Raw genomic sequence first — 17,245 nt, 5'->3', positions numbered from 1 at the left:
AAATAGTGTAATATTACATTTGTTGGTTTTTTCCCTCGGTCTTGACTATATGGTTAAATTCGTCTGTGTAATTGTATACAGTAAATGCACCACACAATCAAAATGTAAAAATAAAGAAAGTGAGGAATCAGTGAAATCAGCATTTTTCCTCAAGCTCTTTACGAGTGGTTTCCAAATAAAATGTAAGATTTTATATTGCCTTTCTATTGTAATAAAGATGAGTGGTAATTTTTATATGCATTTTTAGAGCATCATACATGCTGTGTGCTTACAAACGCTCCACGTGTGTATCGGAAGGGCCGCTAGGGGACTTTTATTTTGACAGCGCGCTTGTGGTCAGAGCGTCTGATGACGTTTGTGTTGTTTTCTGCTCGTGCTCGGACTGCAGCGATGCGCTTCACCCGAGTCTGTTTTTATTTCCTAAACCCATCGATCACAATATCATCGTGATTTATCCACCAATATCTGTTTTTGCTCATCGATGGTCGCACAATGGCGAGCTCTTTCTCCAGACCTTCAGCTCGCGGAGGCACAGGTTTGATATCACGTTATTAATCTGCGCGGTTTTGTTTATATCTCACGGAAACGGCTGAAACTTTGATATCTTTCTAGATATCAATGCGTGTGAGGTTACATTTTCAGGTCTATCGTCAGGACTGAGCATAAACCTTTTCAGTGTCACATAGCTATAATAAAAAATGCTTATTAATAAGATATATAATCATGCTAGACAATAAATATCCATGTTAATCTCTTTATATATATATGTTTCATTAATCTACATTTAGCACTTATCCTATAAATATTTTTTTATTATCTCTATGGTAACAATAGTTTACCATAGTAAAACTACATAATAGTAGCTATGTTACCGGTGCAATAATAAAATAAAAGTTGCAACTTTTTAAATGTGAGGGATTCAGACCTCCATTTTTATGCAACCAGCCCAGATATTTCACCACCGATCCATCCCCCTCATCCATCTGTATGTGTCTCCTCAGAGACGGAGCGTCTGCTGGCCCCCGTGATGGGGTACGGCTCCGGCGATCTGAACGGTGGGTGTCACGGCAGCCCTCCCGCCCTGGACGTGAGCGCCCCGGGGTCACAGCCGCGGGCCGAGGAAGAGGAGGAGGCCCTGAGGAGGAAGCTGAAGTACTTCTTCATGAGCCCGTGTGATAAATACCACGCCAAAGGCCGCAAACCCTACAAACTGGCCCTTCAGCTGCTCAAGATCATCATAGTCACTGTACAGGTTCATAACAGCACCCACACCAGCATCAACCATGATATTCATCACATTATTCCTCATTTAGCAGCGGCATCTGCCACTCGTTAATACCTGATTGCTTTCAGAGTCATTTACTGAGATGTTTAACACTGTGTTACTGTTTTACTGTAGTTAAATGTCCTTGTAGTTGCAGCATCATGTAACATCTTTTAATGCACGTAGTATATTTGTAATGTATTAAGCTTGTGCATGTGTTAATGTCTCTGTGTGCGTCAGCTGGTGCTGTTCGGTCTCAGTAATCAGATGGTGGTGGCGTTTAAGGAGGAGAACACAGACTCCTTCAGGCATCTGTTCCTCAGAGACTATGTGGATGATTCGGCCGAGCCGCTGTGTATCCACACGCAGAGAGACGTCTATGATCACATTGAGTATGCCATCGAGCAGGTACTGAGCCGCACACTTACATTATACTAATATTCTTCAAGCATGCATTAGATCGATGAGAAGTGACATAAAACATTTATAATGCTGCTGAAGATTTCTATTTCAGATAGATGCTGTTCTTGTGAACTTTTCTATTCATCAGAGAATCCTGAAAACATAAAATGCATCACAGTTTACACAGATTTATGAAGCAGCAACTGTTTTCAACACTGATAATAATCAGAAGTTTTTCTTGAGCAGCAAATCAGCATATTAGAATGATTTCTGAAGGATCATGTGACACTGAAGACTGATGCAGAAAAGACAGCCATCATCAAACAAATGAACCAAACACAACATAAAATACACACACAAAAAAAACTACAAAAAAATAAAATTTGTATTATATTTCACAGTTTTACTGTATTTTTGATCAAATAAATGCAGCCTCAGTGAGCAGAAGGTGGCTTTTCTCAAAAACATTAAACTCCATTAAAACTCTAATGCGAGTGTAGCGCGCGGCTCACGCCGCCAAGCACTAAGTTGCTCAACTCTGAGGGTGCAGGTGTGTAACCGGACCCCGCGGTGTCCGTAGAAGATTGCTCCGTAGTCTTCGGTGAAAAAGATTGGTTTTGAGAACACGTTTCGGCTTCAAGGATGAATAAAGCCGTAGTCGTATTTTTAAAATCAGAGTCACTGGTCAAACTGTGAGCGGCGTGTGGGTGAAAGAAAGAAACATATGTTCCGGTAACCCCGCTTTCATGCACCAGCAACTAAAGTCACTATTTCAAATGTCCCACCGTTTATATGTAATGATGCCATTTTAAAAGAACTACAGAGGTTCGGCAAGATCGCAAGTCCTGTTAAAGCGGTTCCTTTGCGATGTAAAAATGCCGCTTTAAAAAACCGTCCTTTCCTTTAGACGGCAGGTCTTTATGTTTCTAAACTCCCCTGAGCGGACTTTAGATGTCTCTTTCCGCGTTACTTATGAAGAGAGTTCGTTTATGGTTTACGCCAGTACCGATAGTATGCGATGTTATGAATGCGGTGACGTGGGTCATAAACGCCTCACATGCCCGCATAAGGATGAACAACGCGCATCTACATCCCGTGAGGATACGAGTAACACAGGGGCACAGAGGCCAGAGCAGCAGGCTGAAAGAGCTACAGATGAGGTGAATGAGCGGCAGGAGGTGAGTGAAACTACTGATACTCCTGGCGGTGTTGGGGAAGCTGAATGTAGTAGGCCTACTGTAATACATAAGGATGTGAGTGAGTGTGACGATAATGAACAGAATGATGCTCAAAGTGATGTTGAAGATGTGTGTGAGGATGTTTACAGGGCAGGAAGGTGTCTCAGAGGAGAACATGGCTGATGAGATGGAAGGGTTGTCACAGTGCACTGATGATGGTTTAAGAGATGATGAGCAATGGTCTGATGTTTCAAAAGTGGTTGATGATTTGTACACTCTTGAGCAAATCAACTCATTTCTTGATAAAACTAAAGGTAGAGCTGGTGTTGAGGTTTGTGATTATTTTCCAGATGTGGAGAAGTTTGTCTCCTCTGTTATGATGGCTAGAAGAATGAGTAGTTACGATGAGCTTTCACAACAAAAGCGTTTTCGCCTCAAAAAGCATCTAACTGCTATCAGATCTGGAAGGAAACCAGTTAAAGCAAGGGGAAAGATCAAATAATTAAGATGGATAAGTTTTCCTTTTTCTTTCTTTACTGTTTTCTCTTTCTCTCTCTCCCCCTCTTATGGAAGTTTTGAGGGTGGGGTCCTTAAACATAAATGGATTAAGGGATTATAAAAAAAGAGAGGTTTATGTTAGACTTTTTAAGACTAAAGGACCCAAGTGTTGTCTTTTTACAAGAGACCCACAGCAATTTTGATAATGAAGCTGATTGGGGATTATGGTGGAAAGGAGAGAGAGTGCTTAGTCATGGAACTAATATTAGTGCCGGTGTGGCTGTACTTTTCCCTCCTAATGTAAATGTTAAAATTCTGAAGAAAAATGAACTACAACCTGGGAGGCTGATGGCTGTCAGAGCTGAAATTAACAATTTCTCTTTTTTGTTTATCAACATCTATGCCCCTAATACTGGAGCAGACAGATTACAGCTCTTTGTGAAACTAGAGCAGTTTTTATTGAAATTGCAGCAAACTGGTGATTTTATTATATTAGGAGGAGACTGGAATTGCACTCTAGATTTCACACAAGATAGAAATGGCGATGAGCCTCATATGCAGTCATCTTCTTGTCTGACTAGAGTCATAAAAAGTTTTAACCTGGCAGATGTATGGAGAGAGAATAATCCTTTAATAAAGCAGTATACTTGGGTCAAAATTAGCAATGATAGGATTTTTGGAGCACGTTTGGATAGGTTTTATACATCACAAAACATGAGAAATAGAGTGTTCAATGCAGCTATTTTTCCTGCGTCTTTTTCTGATCACAAATATATCACTGTTGATTGTGTATTGGTGAATAGAACCCATACGAGTTACTACTGGCATTTTAATAATAAACTGTTGGAGGATAAATGTTTTTGTGAAAATTTTAAATCTTTTTGGGAAACTTGGAAAAGTGAGAAGTGCCTTTATGAAAGTATTACTCAATGGTGGGAAATCGGTAAAGTGCACATAAAGACTTATTGCCAACAGTACAAAGGCTTTTCTTCCCTGGTTTTAAAAAATACAGTAGAGCTGCTGGAAAAGGAAATTCTTGATATTGAAAAAAGTATGTTTGTAAATGATGCAGAACAATTGCATGAACTTTGGACTGAAAAAAAAGAACCAGCTCAGCTCCATCTTAAATGAAAAAGTAAAAGGGGCGCTTGTAAGGAGCCGCTTCTTGAACATAAAGGACATGGATGGCCCAACTTCTTTCTTTTTCAACTTGGAGCGTAAAACAGGACAGGAGAAACAAATGTACTGTTTAAAAGACAATGATGGACAAGAAACTTCAGATCCTGTGACAATGCGCAGACTTGCTGTTGACTTTTATTCTGATCTTTTTGCTGCTGAAGCCATAGATGAACAATCTAAGGATGAACTGTTACAGGACCTCCCTGTTCTAACTTCAAAACAAAAAAAACTCTTGGAGACTGATTTAACATTTGAGGAAGTCACTGCTGCTGTAAAGGGTCTTTCTTCAGGGAAGGTACCAGGGCTGGATGGCTTATCTGCCGAATTTTATAAAAAGTTTTGGTCTTTAATAGGACCTGACTACTTTGACGTACTCAAGAAATGTATTGGTGAAAAGTCTCTTCCTTTAAGTTGTCAGCGGGCTGTTTTAACACTGTTACCCAAAAAAGGGGATCTAACCCTCTTAAAAAATTGGAGGCCCATCTCAATTTTATGTTTTGAATATAAAGTTCTGTCAAAATGTTTGGCGAACAGACTAAATAATGTAATGCATGCAATCATTCACAAAGACCAGTCTTACTGTGTAAAAGAGAGATGTATTTTAGATAATTTACATTTAGTACGGGACATTTTTGATTTTGCTTTTAATAACAACATTAACCTTGGGTTTTTATCATTAGATCAAGAAAAGGCTTTTGATCGTGTTGATCATGCTTTTCTTTTTGAAGCTTTTGGTTTTGGAGACAAGTTTATTTCTATGAATAGACTGCGGTACAATGATGCTACATGTATGATAAAAATTGCTGGTGGCCTTAGTGTCCCTGTTAAAGTTAACAGAGGTATTAGACAGGGTTGCCCCCTGTCTGGTCAACTTTACAGCATAGTCATAGAGCCTCTGCTGTGCAAGTTTAGAAGGCAACTAACAGGTTTAAGGGTTAATGAACTAAAGGTTCAAGAACCTATTAAGCTTTCAGCATATGCTGACGATGTAACAGTTTTACTTAGAAATCAAAATGATGTCCTTCTCCTAGAAGAGGCTTTGCTGTGTTATGGCAAAGCCTCCTCAGCCAAGGTAAATTGGGGGAAAAGCAGTGCTCTATGGTGTGGTCAGCTTGGCCAAGGTCCTGTACTTCCAGGTGGTTTGCAGTGGGGTAAAACAGGTTTTAAAATACCTAGGGGTGTTTTTTTAGGCACAGGAGACTATAGGAGACAAAACTGGGTGGGGCTAGTGGAGAAAGTGTGTGCGAGGTTGTCTCACTGGAAATGGTTGCTACCCCAGCTGTCCTACAGGGGGAGAGTTCTAATCTGCAATAATCTGGTAGCCTCATCTCTCTGGCACAAAATGATGATCTTAGAACCTCCTGAAGATCTGGTGAGGAAAATTCAACAGCAGCTGGTAGACTTTTTCTGGTCGGGACAGCACTGGCTAAAGGCACCTGTACTCTACCTGCCCATTCGAGAAGGAGGACAAGGACTTGTTGACATTAACTCCAGAATTAAAGCCTTCAGACTTCAGACTGTTCAGAGACTTCTATACGGGGAGGATGTATCCTGGGCTGAAGTAGCCTGTGCCCTTCTGAGGAGAGCTGGTAACATGGGATTAGACCGTCACCTGTTTCTCATGGACACTAACAAGTTGAATCTGACTGGAATAACGCCTTTCTACAGGACATTGTTGAGAGCATGGTCGCCCTTCAAGATTTCCAGAGATTTTAAAAGCGCACAGAGACTTTGGCTAAGGCAAGAACCACTGCTTTTTAATTCTACCATGGACCTAGATATCCTTAGGTCAGAATCCCTCATCAAAGCCTTGTGGTCTGCTAAGATCACTAAAGTTGGACATTTAATCACTGAGAGAGGATGGATATCTGCGGAAACCTTAGCCCTAAAACTGGGCATGAGGTCAGTTAGAGTGGCAGAGAAACTGTTAAATCAAATACGTGAGTCTTTACCATCGGATTTTAGACTCTCCTTGGAAACATCTGATGTGGACAGTCCTCCCTTCCCAGAGAAGACTCTCTTGTTTGATACTGGAGAATGGCAGGAAACGGAGGGCAAATTGCTCTCTTTTAGAACCCCTGAACTGAGCTGTTTTGGTGACTTAGGAAAGAAGGCTCTTTATGTGTTGTGTGTTAAGGTGACACATTTTCACACTCTTGAAAACGTGAAGGAGTCTAAGTGGCAAGAGTTTTTTTGGAATGGGCGCCTCCCCTAAAGGCTGCTGGAGGACCCTGTACAAACCCCCTATTGAGAAAAGGTCTGGAGACCTTCAATGGAGGATAGTGCATGGTATAATAGCTACAAACAGACACAGAGCACACCTCGATCCACTAGTAGGGGAAGAGTGTTCTTTTTGTGGGCTGCAAGAAACAATTTTTTCACTTGTTTCTTAATTGTTCGAGACTCCAACCGCTGTTTCATCTATTAGAAGATTACTGTCAGTCTTTGGGGGAAGTTTTTACGCCTATGTGTTTTATCTATTGTCCCAAGTACAAAAGGAGCAGTATGCCAGTTCACATTTTAATAAACTTTTTGTTTGGCCAGGCAAAAATGGCAATTTGGGTGTCGCGCAAAAGGAAATTACTTAGCACAGGATCAACTGATGTTATCTCGGTTTTTAGGGGATTACTGAAATCTCGTATCAATTTCGAGTATGCCTATTACAAGCTTGTTGATGACTTGGAAACTTTCAGTCTTAAATGGTGCATAAATCAGTGTGTCTGTGAAATTGACCCTGATGGTTGTTTACAACTAATGTTTAAAGTGATGGATGTGTTTTTTTAACCTTTTCTTAATTTGTGCATATTTATTAAATCCTTTTGTTTTGTTTTCCTTTTTTGTTTTCTTTTTTTTTTCTTATCCTCCTCTTTTTTAACTGCTGTGTTCTGATTAGATTTTGATGTTTTGTCTAATACTGTTTATAAATAAAGAATTATAAAGTCCATCTGTTAATTTTGATTTTGGAAAACATACATAAAAATTAAATAGTAATCAGATGCTCTAAAGAAAATGATTCGTGGAAGTATTTTTTAATAGGTTTGGTAATCACGCATCATACAAACATGAGATTCCTTATTTTTTAATGATTTCACACCATCATCAAAAATGAAAGTATCTATTTTAAGTGTTTTATGAGTTAAAATGAAGTGGTTTATGCTTAAAAGACAAGAAAAAGCATATGTTAGTGGATAGTGCGTTTCTTTAATTTTTAAAATAATAATGAATTTAATTATTTGTAACATCTGAACAAAAAAAAAAACTTCAGATGAGTTATCTTTAATTTTACATAATTTGAAATCGTTTTTATTTCAAAAATAAATTAGATATTATTATTATTATTTATAATATTTTCTTACCAATATGTTTTTGGTTATCAATACATTCACCAAACCATTCTTTTTAGATATTTGTAATGGAAATCAAGACAGAAGTGTCAAGTAAGAAAATAATTTTTAACAGTGCTCCATTCCTGTTGTTTACAGTGCTATTTTTTTCAATGTATTCACTAAACGATGGAAAACATGTTCAACAGTCATTTCTCTATGAAATATTCCACAATATGGGAGTAAATTTGGTTGCAACTTCCATTACATGCCCCCTTTTTCATTTCTTTAGACTTGTGCACCATCTTGGTTAAATTAAACTGACTTCATTTTAAATGGATTCTGGGATTTTCTTCTCCACAAAGGATACACACGATGCTGCCTGATAATCATCTATAATTACTATAATCAAACCAATCTATCTGAGAGCGCTGAAGAAATACGCTGGAATAGTGTTCAGCATTAGCAGTGATTCCTGCAGATGCTCCCTAAGAAGTCGTCTCACTAGGGTTCATAGAAGACGATTTCTGTTCTACAAACTCAAACTGAAGTTCTACAGTTGCCTGGCAACACAAAGCCGCTGTGCGTTTGAATCATCAGTGATTATAATTGCGGCGTTTTCAATCAGAGTGCTTTTATTCTCTGTGTCTGTTTTTTGTTGTTGTTGGTTTAGACTGTATCGGAGTGAATCCACCACCAGACCCCTCGAATCCACCGCAAGACCACTACAAGAAAAAGTGAGACAAACACCAAAATTTAAATTCACAACAACCAATAAAAAAACAAATGAGCATACTATATAAGAAAACAATTATAACATACAAAAAACAAACAAAATAATAAAAAAAAAAAAAAAAAAAAGATAAATAACACAAATAGAACAATAAATAAGTAAGATTTTTAATGATGTGTGGTTTGTTAGGATAGGACAATATTTGGCCGAGATACAACAAAAGTTGTGCAGATGAAGTCCTTAGCCATGCATATTACTAAAAATCTGGAAATATTGAGAAAATCTCCTTTGAAGTTGTGCAGATGAAGTCCTTAGCAATGCATATTACTAATCAAAAATTACATTTTGAAATATTTACGGTAGGAATTTTACTAAATATATTCATGGAACATGATCTTTACTTAATATCCTAATGATTTTTGTCATAAAAGAAAAATGGATAATTTTGACCCATACAATGTATTTTTGGCTGTTGTTACAAATATACCTGTGCTACTTATGAATGGTTTTGTGCTTGTGTTTCTCCAAAAAGGGTGGTTTAGCTCAATTTAAAACAAATAAACATTTTTCCTTTTTCATAACAAAACATAAGTAAACACACCAAAAAAAACACAAACACACCCAAAATTCCTCCACACACACACACACACACACTGATCGCTGATCTGTGTAAACGTGCCGTTTTTTGCATAATTGTTGCTCAAGTTCCTCTCTGAGTGGTTTTCTGTCTCTCCTCAGGTTGATTAATGTGACTATCCAGTTTCAGCTGAAGGCGATAAACATCCAGACGATTATCAATAACGAGATTCCCGACTGCTACACCTTCTCCATCACCGTACGCACAGATTTCACCGCACACTAAACTCAGTTTACAAAATCAAATAACCTTTCATGAAATTGTATTATATTATCATTCAAAAGTTTGGAGTCTTTACGATTTTCAGTGTTTCAAGTCTCACTGAGGCTACATCTGATCAAGCAAAACTGAGATATTATTTGTAACAGATATGAGATATCTGTAATGTATTCCTGTGATCAAAGCTGATTTTTCAGCATCATTCCTCCAGTCTTCAGTGTCACATGATCTTTCAGAAATCATTCTGATATACTGATTTGCTGCTGAAGAAACATTTCTGATTATTATCAGTGATGAGTACAGTTGTGTGTAGCCTCGGTGAGCAGGAAACACTCGCTGACCTCAAACGTTTGAACAGTGTGTTATATCATGGAATAGGATTGTCCTGCATATGGCACCTGTGTTTCAGATCCTGTTTGATAATAAGGCTCACAGTGGTAAAGTCAAGCTGAGTTTGCTCAACAAGGCGTCCATTAAAGAGTGCAGTCACACTAATGTGTCGGGACACGGTGAGACGACAGACAGTCATTTGTGTCTCTCTGAGATCCTGCTGAAGCTGAACGTGTCTCTGTGTCTGTGTCCAGCGGACAGTTACGCGCGCGTGGCGTTCGATGTGTTGGTGGCGGTGGTCTGCGGTCTGTCTCTGGTGTTGTGTGGACGCTCCATCCTCAGAGGAATCGTCCTGCAGCATGTAAGTAGGGCCTTGGGACTCGTGGAAACACAATCCAGTCATACAAATGCTCTAATGTGGAATGTTTAGGAATTTGTTCAATTTTGGATGAATAAATCAAATGTATGTCATCTCACTTAAATCAGATGGAGATATGGACTTCTGTGAATATTAAACCACAAAAACATTATTTAAACATGAATCCAGCACATCCAGCATGTCTCTGTGTGAATGAATGGCATGGTTTTGTTTACGTAATGATCTTGGGTTTTTAACCTGTTGTCTCACTATATGAACACATGAACATCATCTCCAGAGAAGCTTTGCTACAACTAAAATTAATAAAAGTTCACGGTAAAAAAAAATTATTTATAACTTCAATTTACAATTCTTAATTGTGACAAATATATTACTGTTGTACAGTAGAAAGTACCTCTTAATGTCAAACTTTAATTTTTAATTTTTGCAGTAAACCTTTCTTGCACAGCAATTTGTTTGCAAAAAAATAAAATAAATAAAGGAATTAATTTGACTAAACCATTAATTAAATTGTTGATGTTTCATGCCTTCATCTGAGTACCAGAAAAGTTAAAATTCATAACACAGAATGTCAGAACAAACGAAACATATTGTAAAAATGTTATTGTTAAAAAAAATTAATTAATCAATTCTGAAGTTGTTGTTATGAATTAAATTGATTAGACATGCTTCTTGATTATAAAATAATTGTTTTACAAACAACTTGTAGTGCTGTAAAATGTCATTTTTGTTAAATGTTGTAGACGTTTCATGATTTTTTTATTATTAAAATTTAATTTAACCATTAAAATAGAGTCCAATTTTTTTTTTAACAGATAAAAGACAATAAAAAAAAAAAAAGTAAATGTTGGGAAAAATAAAATTTATAAAAAAAAAATTAACTTCTAATTAAATTTTTTTTTTATTATTATTGTACAGGTTATATGATTTCATGATTTGGTTTTTGATTACTATAATTAAATTTAACTGTTAGAAACTGAGTCCAGAAAAAATGAGAAATGTAATCCCCAAAAAGGAAAAAAATGAACTGAACTGATTTCATAGGGCCCTACCTGAGTTGTTATTTCTCGATCTAAGCTGACGATGGGTCTGTGTTGGCAGGAGTTTGTGTGTTATTTCCGTCAGTCTCTGGGCCGGTCGGTGAGTTGGGGCGACCGTCTGGAGTTCATCAACGGCTGGTATCTGCTGCTCATCATCAGCGACGTTCTCACCATCATCGCCTCCTTCATCAAGATCGCCATCGAGACCAAGGTAACACACACACACACACGCTTACCCTCGAGTGCTGGAGGTCCCGCTGTGAGCTGACTGGTGCTTGTGTTTGTGCTGCAGAACCTGTCGTCGTATGACGTCTGCAGTATTTTGATGGGAACCTCCACCCTGCTGGTGTGGGTCGGCGTTTTACGATACTTTAGCTTCTTTCAGAAATACAACGTGAGTTTATGCATTATTCCTCGATTATAGATACGATTATAGTTGTTATTAATGTTTTGAATGATTTATTTCTGTATTTTTTGTTTTAATTTTAAAGTATTTGTCATTTTGTTGTTTTTGTCATTTACTAGCTTTTATTTTTTTTATATGCCAAGTTTTTATTCATTTTTATTTCAATTTAAGTTTTAGCTATTTTAGTACAATTAAAAATGAGAAAAGTTGCTTTGACAACTAGCTGAAATAAAATGTTTTTTAAAATAATCTATTTAATTTAAAATGTATTTAATTTCAAGCATCGATTGTTGTTTCTTGAAATACAACATTTTGACAGGCTTTCTGAGATTCACATTCCCTCTCTCTTTGAGGAACTATGGATCTCTGGAAATATGGCAAATATTACCATGGTATTAAGATATTAAAATGTACAGATGATGTGAATTGTCTGATCTGTTGTCAGATTCTGATCGTGACTCTACGAGCCGCGTTTCCAAGCGTGATCCGTTTCTGCTCCTGCGCTGCTGCCATTTACTTGGGCTACTGCTTCTGTGGCTGGATCGTCCTGGGACCCTACCACGCTAAAGTATGTTATATTTCACTATTATTTTAACACCCTAAGTTATGTTATATTTCACTATTATATTACCACGATTAAGTATGTTATATTTCAAATTACCCACGCTTCAATATATTTCCATGCTAACGTATGTATGTATATTTTCAATATTAAATTTACCACGCTAAAGTATGTTATATTTCACTATTATATTACCACGATAAAGTATGTTATATTTCACTATTATATTACCACGATTAAGTATGTTATATTTCAATTTTATATTACCACGCTAATGTATGTTATATTTCAATATTATTTTAAAGTTACCACTATTATATTACCACGTAAAGTGTTATATTTCATATTATTACCACGCTATATGTTATATTTCAATATTATATTACCACCCTAAAGTATGTTATATTTCAATATTATATTACCACGCTAAAGTATGTTTAAGTATGTTATATTTCAATATTATATTTCAATATTTCATATTATATTACCACCATGCTAATTTAGTATATTACCACGTAAAGTATATATTCAATATTATATTACCACGCTTAAGTAATTGTTATGGTATATAATACCCCGTTATATTAATATTTCAATATTATATTACCACGCTTAAGTATATTATATTTCAATACTATAATACTGTTATATCATACTTTATATACCATGCTCGTGATTTCATTTCAATATTATAATACTGAAATATTACTTTAGCCACGTGGTTTATATTTCAATATTGAAATATAATATTTCAATATTATATTACCATGCTAAAGTATATTTCAGTATTATATTACCAAGCTAAAGTATGTTATATTTCAATATTATATTACCACGCTAAAGTATGTTACATTTCAATATTATATTACCACCCTAAAGTATGCTATATTTCAATATCATATTACCACGCTTAAGTATGTTATATTTCAATGTTATATTACCACGCTAAAGTGTTATATTTCAATTTTATATTACATATATATTTCAACGCTAAGTATTAAGGATGTTATATTTCAATATTATATTACCACGCTAAAATATGCTATATTTCAATATCATATTACCACGTCATATATTTCAATATTTTATTACCATGCTAAAGTATGTTACATATATCAGTTAAAGTATGTTATATTTCAATATTATATTACCATGCTAAAGTATGTTATATTTCTATTACAAATCAAAACTATTATATATCAAAATAATATAACAACACTAAAAAATATTATATTTCAATATTATATTACCACGCTTATATTTCAATATTATATTACCACGCTAAAGTATGTTATATTTCAATATTATATTACCACGCTTAAGTATGTTATATTTCAATATTATATTACCACGCTAAAGTATGTTATATTTCAATATTATATTACCACCCTTAAGTATATTTCAATATTATATTACCACGCTTAAGTATGTTATATTTAAATATTATATTACCACGCTAAAGTATGTTATATTTCAATATTATAATACCACGCTAAAGTATGTTATATTTCAATATTATATTACCACGCTTAAGTATGTTATATTTCAATATTATATTACCATGATAAAGGAAGATATATTTCTTTACTAACATGTCCATGTCTTCTGATCTCTGTCTCTCTCAGTTCCGCTCTCTCTCTACGGTGTCAGAGTGTCTGTTTTCTCTCATTAATGGAGACGACATGTTTGCCACGTTCTCGGAGCTGGAGCAGAGCGGGACGCTGGTGTGGGTGTTCAGTCAGGTCTATCTCTACACCTTCATCTCGCTCTTCATCTACATGGTGCTGTCGCTCTTCATCGCGCTCATCACCGGAGCCTACGACACCATCACTGTGAGTCCACTTAACTAAACCAAACTAAGGAAAATAATAAAAAATGTAGTTCGTTAATATACTTGAAAAACTTAAATATTAATTTAAATATTAAATTAACTTGAAGTTTTGACTCAGAACATCAAAGTTATAAACTCGATATTGCAAGGAAAAAGGTCAGAATTGTGTCACAATCTTATTTAACTGTAAGATGTTCAGAATTCAATGAAAAACATCAGAATTGTGAGATTTAAAAATTGGAATTGCAAGATGTAAACTGATAATTCTAAGCAAAAAGTCCAAATTGCGAGATGTAAACTTACATTTCTAAGAAAAAGTGCTGAGATGCCAGATGTAAAGTCAATGCTGAGAAAAACTCAAAATTGTGAAATATAAACAAAATTCTAAGAAAAAGTCAGAATTGCGAAATATAAACTGCGAGATGTAAACTTAGAATTGTTTATATTTTGCAGTTTTGACTTTTTTCTCAGAATTGCAAGAAACATAGTTAGAATTAATTTTTTCCTCAGAATTTCGAGATACAAACTTTGTGAGAAGAAAAGTTTGAATTGTGAGACAATGTTGCAATTCGCTTTTTATTTTTTTTATTCCATGCGGGGGGGTGGGGGGGGTTAATTGCGAGATGTAAAGCCTGAATAGTTTATATCTTGCAATTGGGAGAAGTCTTAAAGGTGAGATTAAAAAGTCGCAATTCCTGTTTTAATTTATTTCTATTTTTATTCAGTGGTGGAAACGGCTTCTGTGTGCTTTTTAAGACAGCAAGTATACCTAAAACAATTAAAAGTTTAAAATCGCCTGACAGACATGTCGCTGTTTTTGATTGGTTTTCTCTGTGTATGTGTGTTTTGTGTTCAGCAACAAACCCAGGACGTCCCGCAGGTGTGTGAACTGCACCGGTTCATCGCCGAATGCACCGACACGCCGACCTCTGGTAACTTCCACAGCCCAGACCAGTCCACATGCTCGCTCTTCTGCTGCTTCAACTAGAGAGACTGTGTGAAGGGGATTCTGGGTAACACTTCATTACTCTCACACACGGGAAAGAAGGGAACATGCTCTTCTTTGTTTGTTTGTTTACAGGTTGTAGCTGCACTAATAGAGCATCTCAGCATGCAGCTTTTAAATGCGTTATAATTAATGAGCTGAATGTGTTTTGCGTATTTATGAGAATCTCTGCTTTTGTGATCAGAACTTGATCCAGCTAAAGGGAAATGTGCCATCTAGAGGCCTGGAGGAGCCAAACACATTTTTTTTGGAACGTGACCTGCACATTTTCTTGACAGTTTTTGTGAGAGTCACCTGATTATTTTTATTCCGTTCACAGCTGTGTATTTTATGATTTTAGACTTTTTCTCATTTTTAGATAATCTTTTTTTAATACAGTTTTCTGTGTGTATATATTACATGTTCCTTACGTTTCACATGCATGCTAAGATATTAGTGCTTTGTCGGCAGAGGAGTGTCATATGGATGATAATGTCACTATTTCTTCTCTAGTCAGTGCTTTGTTTCAGATGTTTCTCCACACGAGCGAGTATGTATGTGTGTGTGTGTGTGTGTGTTTAAAAGGAAGCATAGCTTGCAGGTTTATTTTGTCATTAATATTAATGTGGATAGTGTATCGTACCTGTCCCTGGGGCATTTGCTCCTTTCAAACACTCACATACACACACACACACACATGTACACTGATGTTTGAAAAGCCTTGGGCATCTTGAGAGCTTTTCTCTGCATTGACTCTGTCAGTCCATCAGGGAGTTACTCGACTGACACAGAGATGCTTTGATGTTTTCTGAGTTTTTGCTTGATGGTAAGCTAATATCTGTCTATTAATGCTTAGCTCAATTAATTACAAGTTATTAGCTCGATTAATTCCGAGAAACCATAAACATGAGGGACCGAACACCAGCTGAATGCAGGACTGAACGGGAATGTTTCCAATGCATTATTCTGATTACTGTGTGTTATTTATGAGCTCTCTGTATATTATATTTATGATGTTAGTCATGGACTTCCAGCTTGTGGCAGTTTAATATCAGATCCGTTCATGCTTGATTTCATCTAGTGCTCTGAATCTGAGAGAATCTGATTAGATTTGTCATTTTGTGGTGAGGAGGACAGCGGCTTTGCTTTTATGTAATTGTTTCTTACCCAGAATGCTTTTTTGGTGTAGTTTCATGACGCATTGAGTTTACTGCTGTTATTTGGAATATGTTTTAATGAGATCTGTGATTTAAAGTACTTGAAATGCTGTTTTATTTGAATATTTTAACTTATTGTGTCTAACTGTAAGCTGAGATGCATTTGGTTTGTGTTTGTCATAAATGGCATTCTTTTTTTTTTCTTTTTTTTAACAAAGGGAATATTTGTTTTTTTTACAATGCACAATTTTGCACTTTTTTAAGTTGGTAATTTATTTGGAGAGACTACTCTGAATGTGTATTTGTGGTTTTGTGTACGAGTTACTCTCCGTTAAAATGGTTGATACGAATGCTGTTCATTATAATCATAAATACACACACATTTTAACACGAATCTCAGCTCTTAAAGTCACAAATAAAATGCATCTGTGATTGTCAACATCAAACATTCTGCCTTTTTGTTTTGTGGACTGAATCACTGAAGCTTTTTCTGCCCATGTGTCAACAAGAATACCCTACAATCCAATCAAAAAAAATTATTAAATAAAACAAAAAAAAAAATAAAATACACAATAAAAACAAAAAAAAAATTAGTCATACAATAATGTTGATAATCTTAAAAACGCAGACTAAACAAAATAACCTCTCCTTCTCCTCTCAATAAAAAAATTAAGACAAGACAGGAACAACAACAAAATAAAAAAAAAAAAACAATTACATTTTTCACAATTTTCACAATTTTGAGTGGACTTTAACACATTATGTGCAGCCCTTCCAAAAGAACAGTGCAATGCATGTTTTAGAGCTTGGCATAAAGAAAAGAAATATAGAATTTCTAATGGCATTTAAAGACTTTGAAATAAGGCTTCAAGACTGTGGGAATCCTTTTTTTTTGTTTGTTTGTTTTTTGTTTCAAAGACAAAAAGCAGTTGTTGACGTGTAAATTAAAAAAAGAAAAAACCTTGATTTTCAGCTGGTTTAGCTTATTTTATAACTTTATTTCGACTTCTTTTAAATAAATGCGGTTTCAAGAGATATAACATTTCTTTAACATCTTGCAATTCTATCTTTTTTTTCATAATTCTGATTCTTAAATGCACAATTCTGACTTTTCTCGGAATT

The 17,245-nt window shown here is 35.7% G+C and overlaps 1 protein-coding gene across 1 annotated transcript; it reads left to right on the top strand.

Annotated features, from left to right (window-relative positions):
• Window positions 1-331: 331 nt before the first annotated feature.
• On the top strand, window positions 332-16,569 carry mcoln1b (mucolipin TRP cation channel 1b). Its single transcript, XM_042721114.1, has 15 exons — window positions 332-535; window positions 1,002-1,252; window positions 1,505-1,682; window positions 5,250-5,360; window positions 5,553-5,672; window positions 5,877-6,067; window positions 8,466-8,581; window positions 9,295-9,412; window positions 9,843-9,942; window positions 10,018-10,124; window positions 11,244-11,393; window positions 11,475-11,576; window positions 12,034-12,156; window positions 13,776-13,982; window positions 14,838-16,569. Exons 1-15 carry the CDS (start codon window positions 493-495, stop codon window positions 14,967-14,969), a joined length of 2,049 nt encoding a protein of 682 aa, XP_042577048.1. The 5' UTR covers window positions 332-492; the 3' UTR covers window positions 14,970-16,569.
• The last annotated feature ends 676 nt before the right edge of the window (window positions 16,570-17,245 follow it).

Source organism: Cyprinus carpio, chromosome B3 (assembly GCF_018340385.1).
Source record: "Cyprinus carpio isolate SPL01 chromosome B3, ASM1834038v1, whole genome shotgun sequence".
NCBI lineage: Eukaryota > Metazoa > Chordata > Actinopteri > Cypriniformes > Cyprinidae > Cyprinus > Cyprinus carpio.
Note: the sequence above shows the minus strand (reverse complement) of the source record. Positions and strands in the feature narration are given on the sequence as shown.

What these genes read in the sequence shown, in the direction of transcription:
- mcoln1b (XM_042721114.1), top strand. Translation starts at nt 493, where the DNA reads ATGGCGAGCTCTTTCTCCAGACCTTCAGCTCGCGGAGGCACAG. An exon ending in TTCAGCTCGCGGAGGCACAG is followed by an intron (nt 536 to 1,001) that starts GTTTGATATCAC and finishes GTGTCTCCTCAG; the next exon opens with AGACGGAGCGTCTGCTGGCC. An exon ending in TCCAGGTGGTTTGCAGTGGG is followed by an intron (nt 5,673 to 5,876) that starts GTAAAACAGGTT and finishes TGATGATCTTAG; the next exon opens with AACCTCCTGAAGATCTGGTG.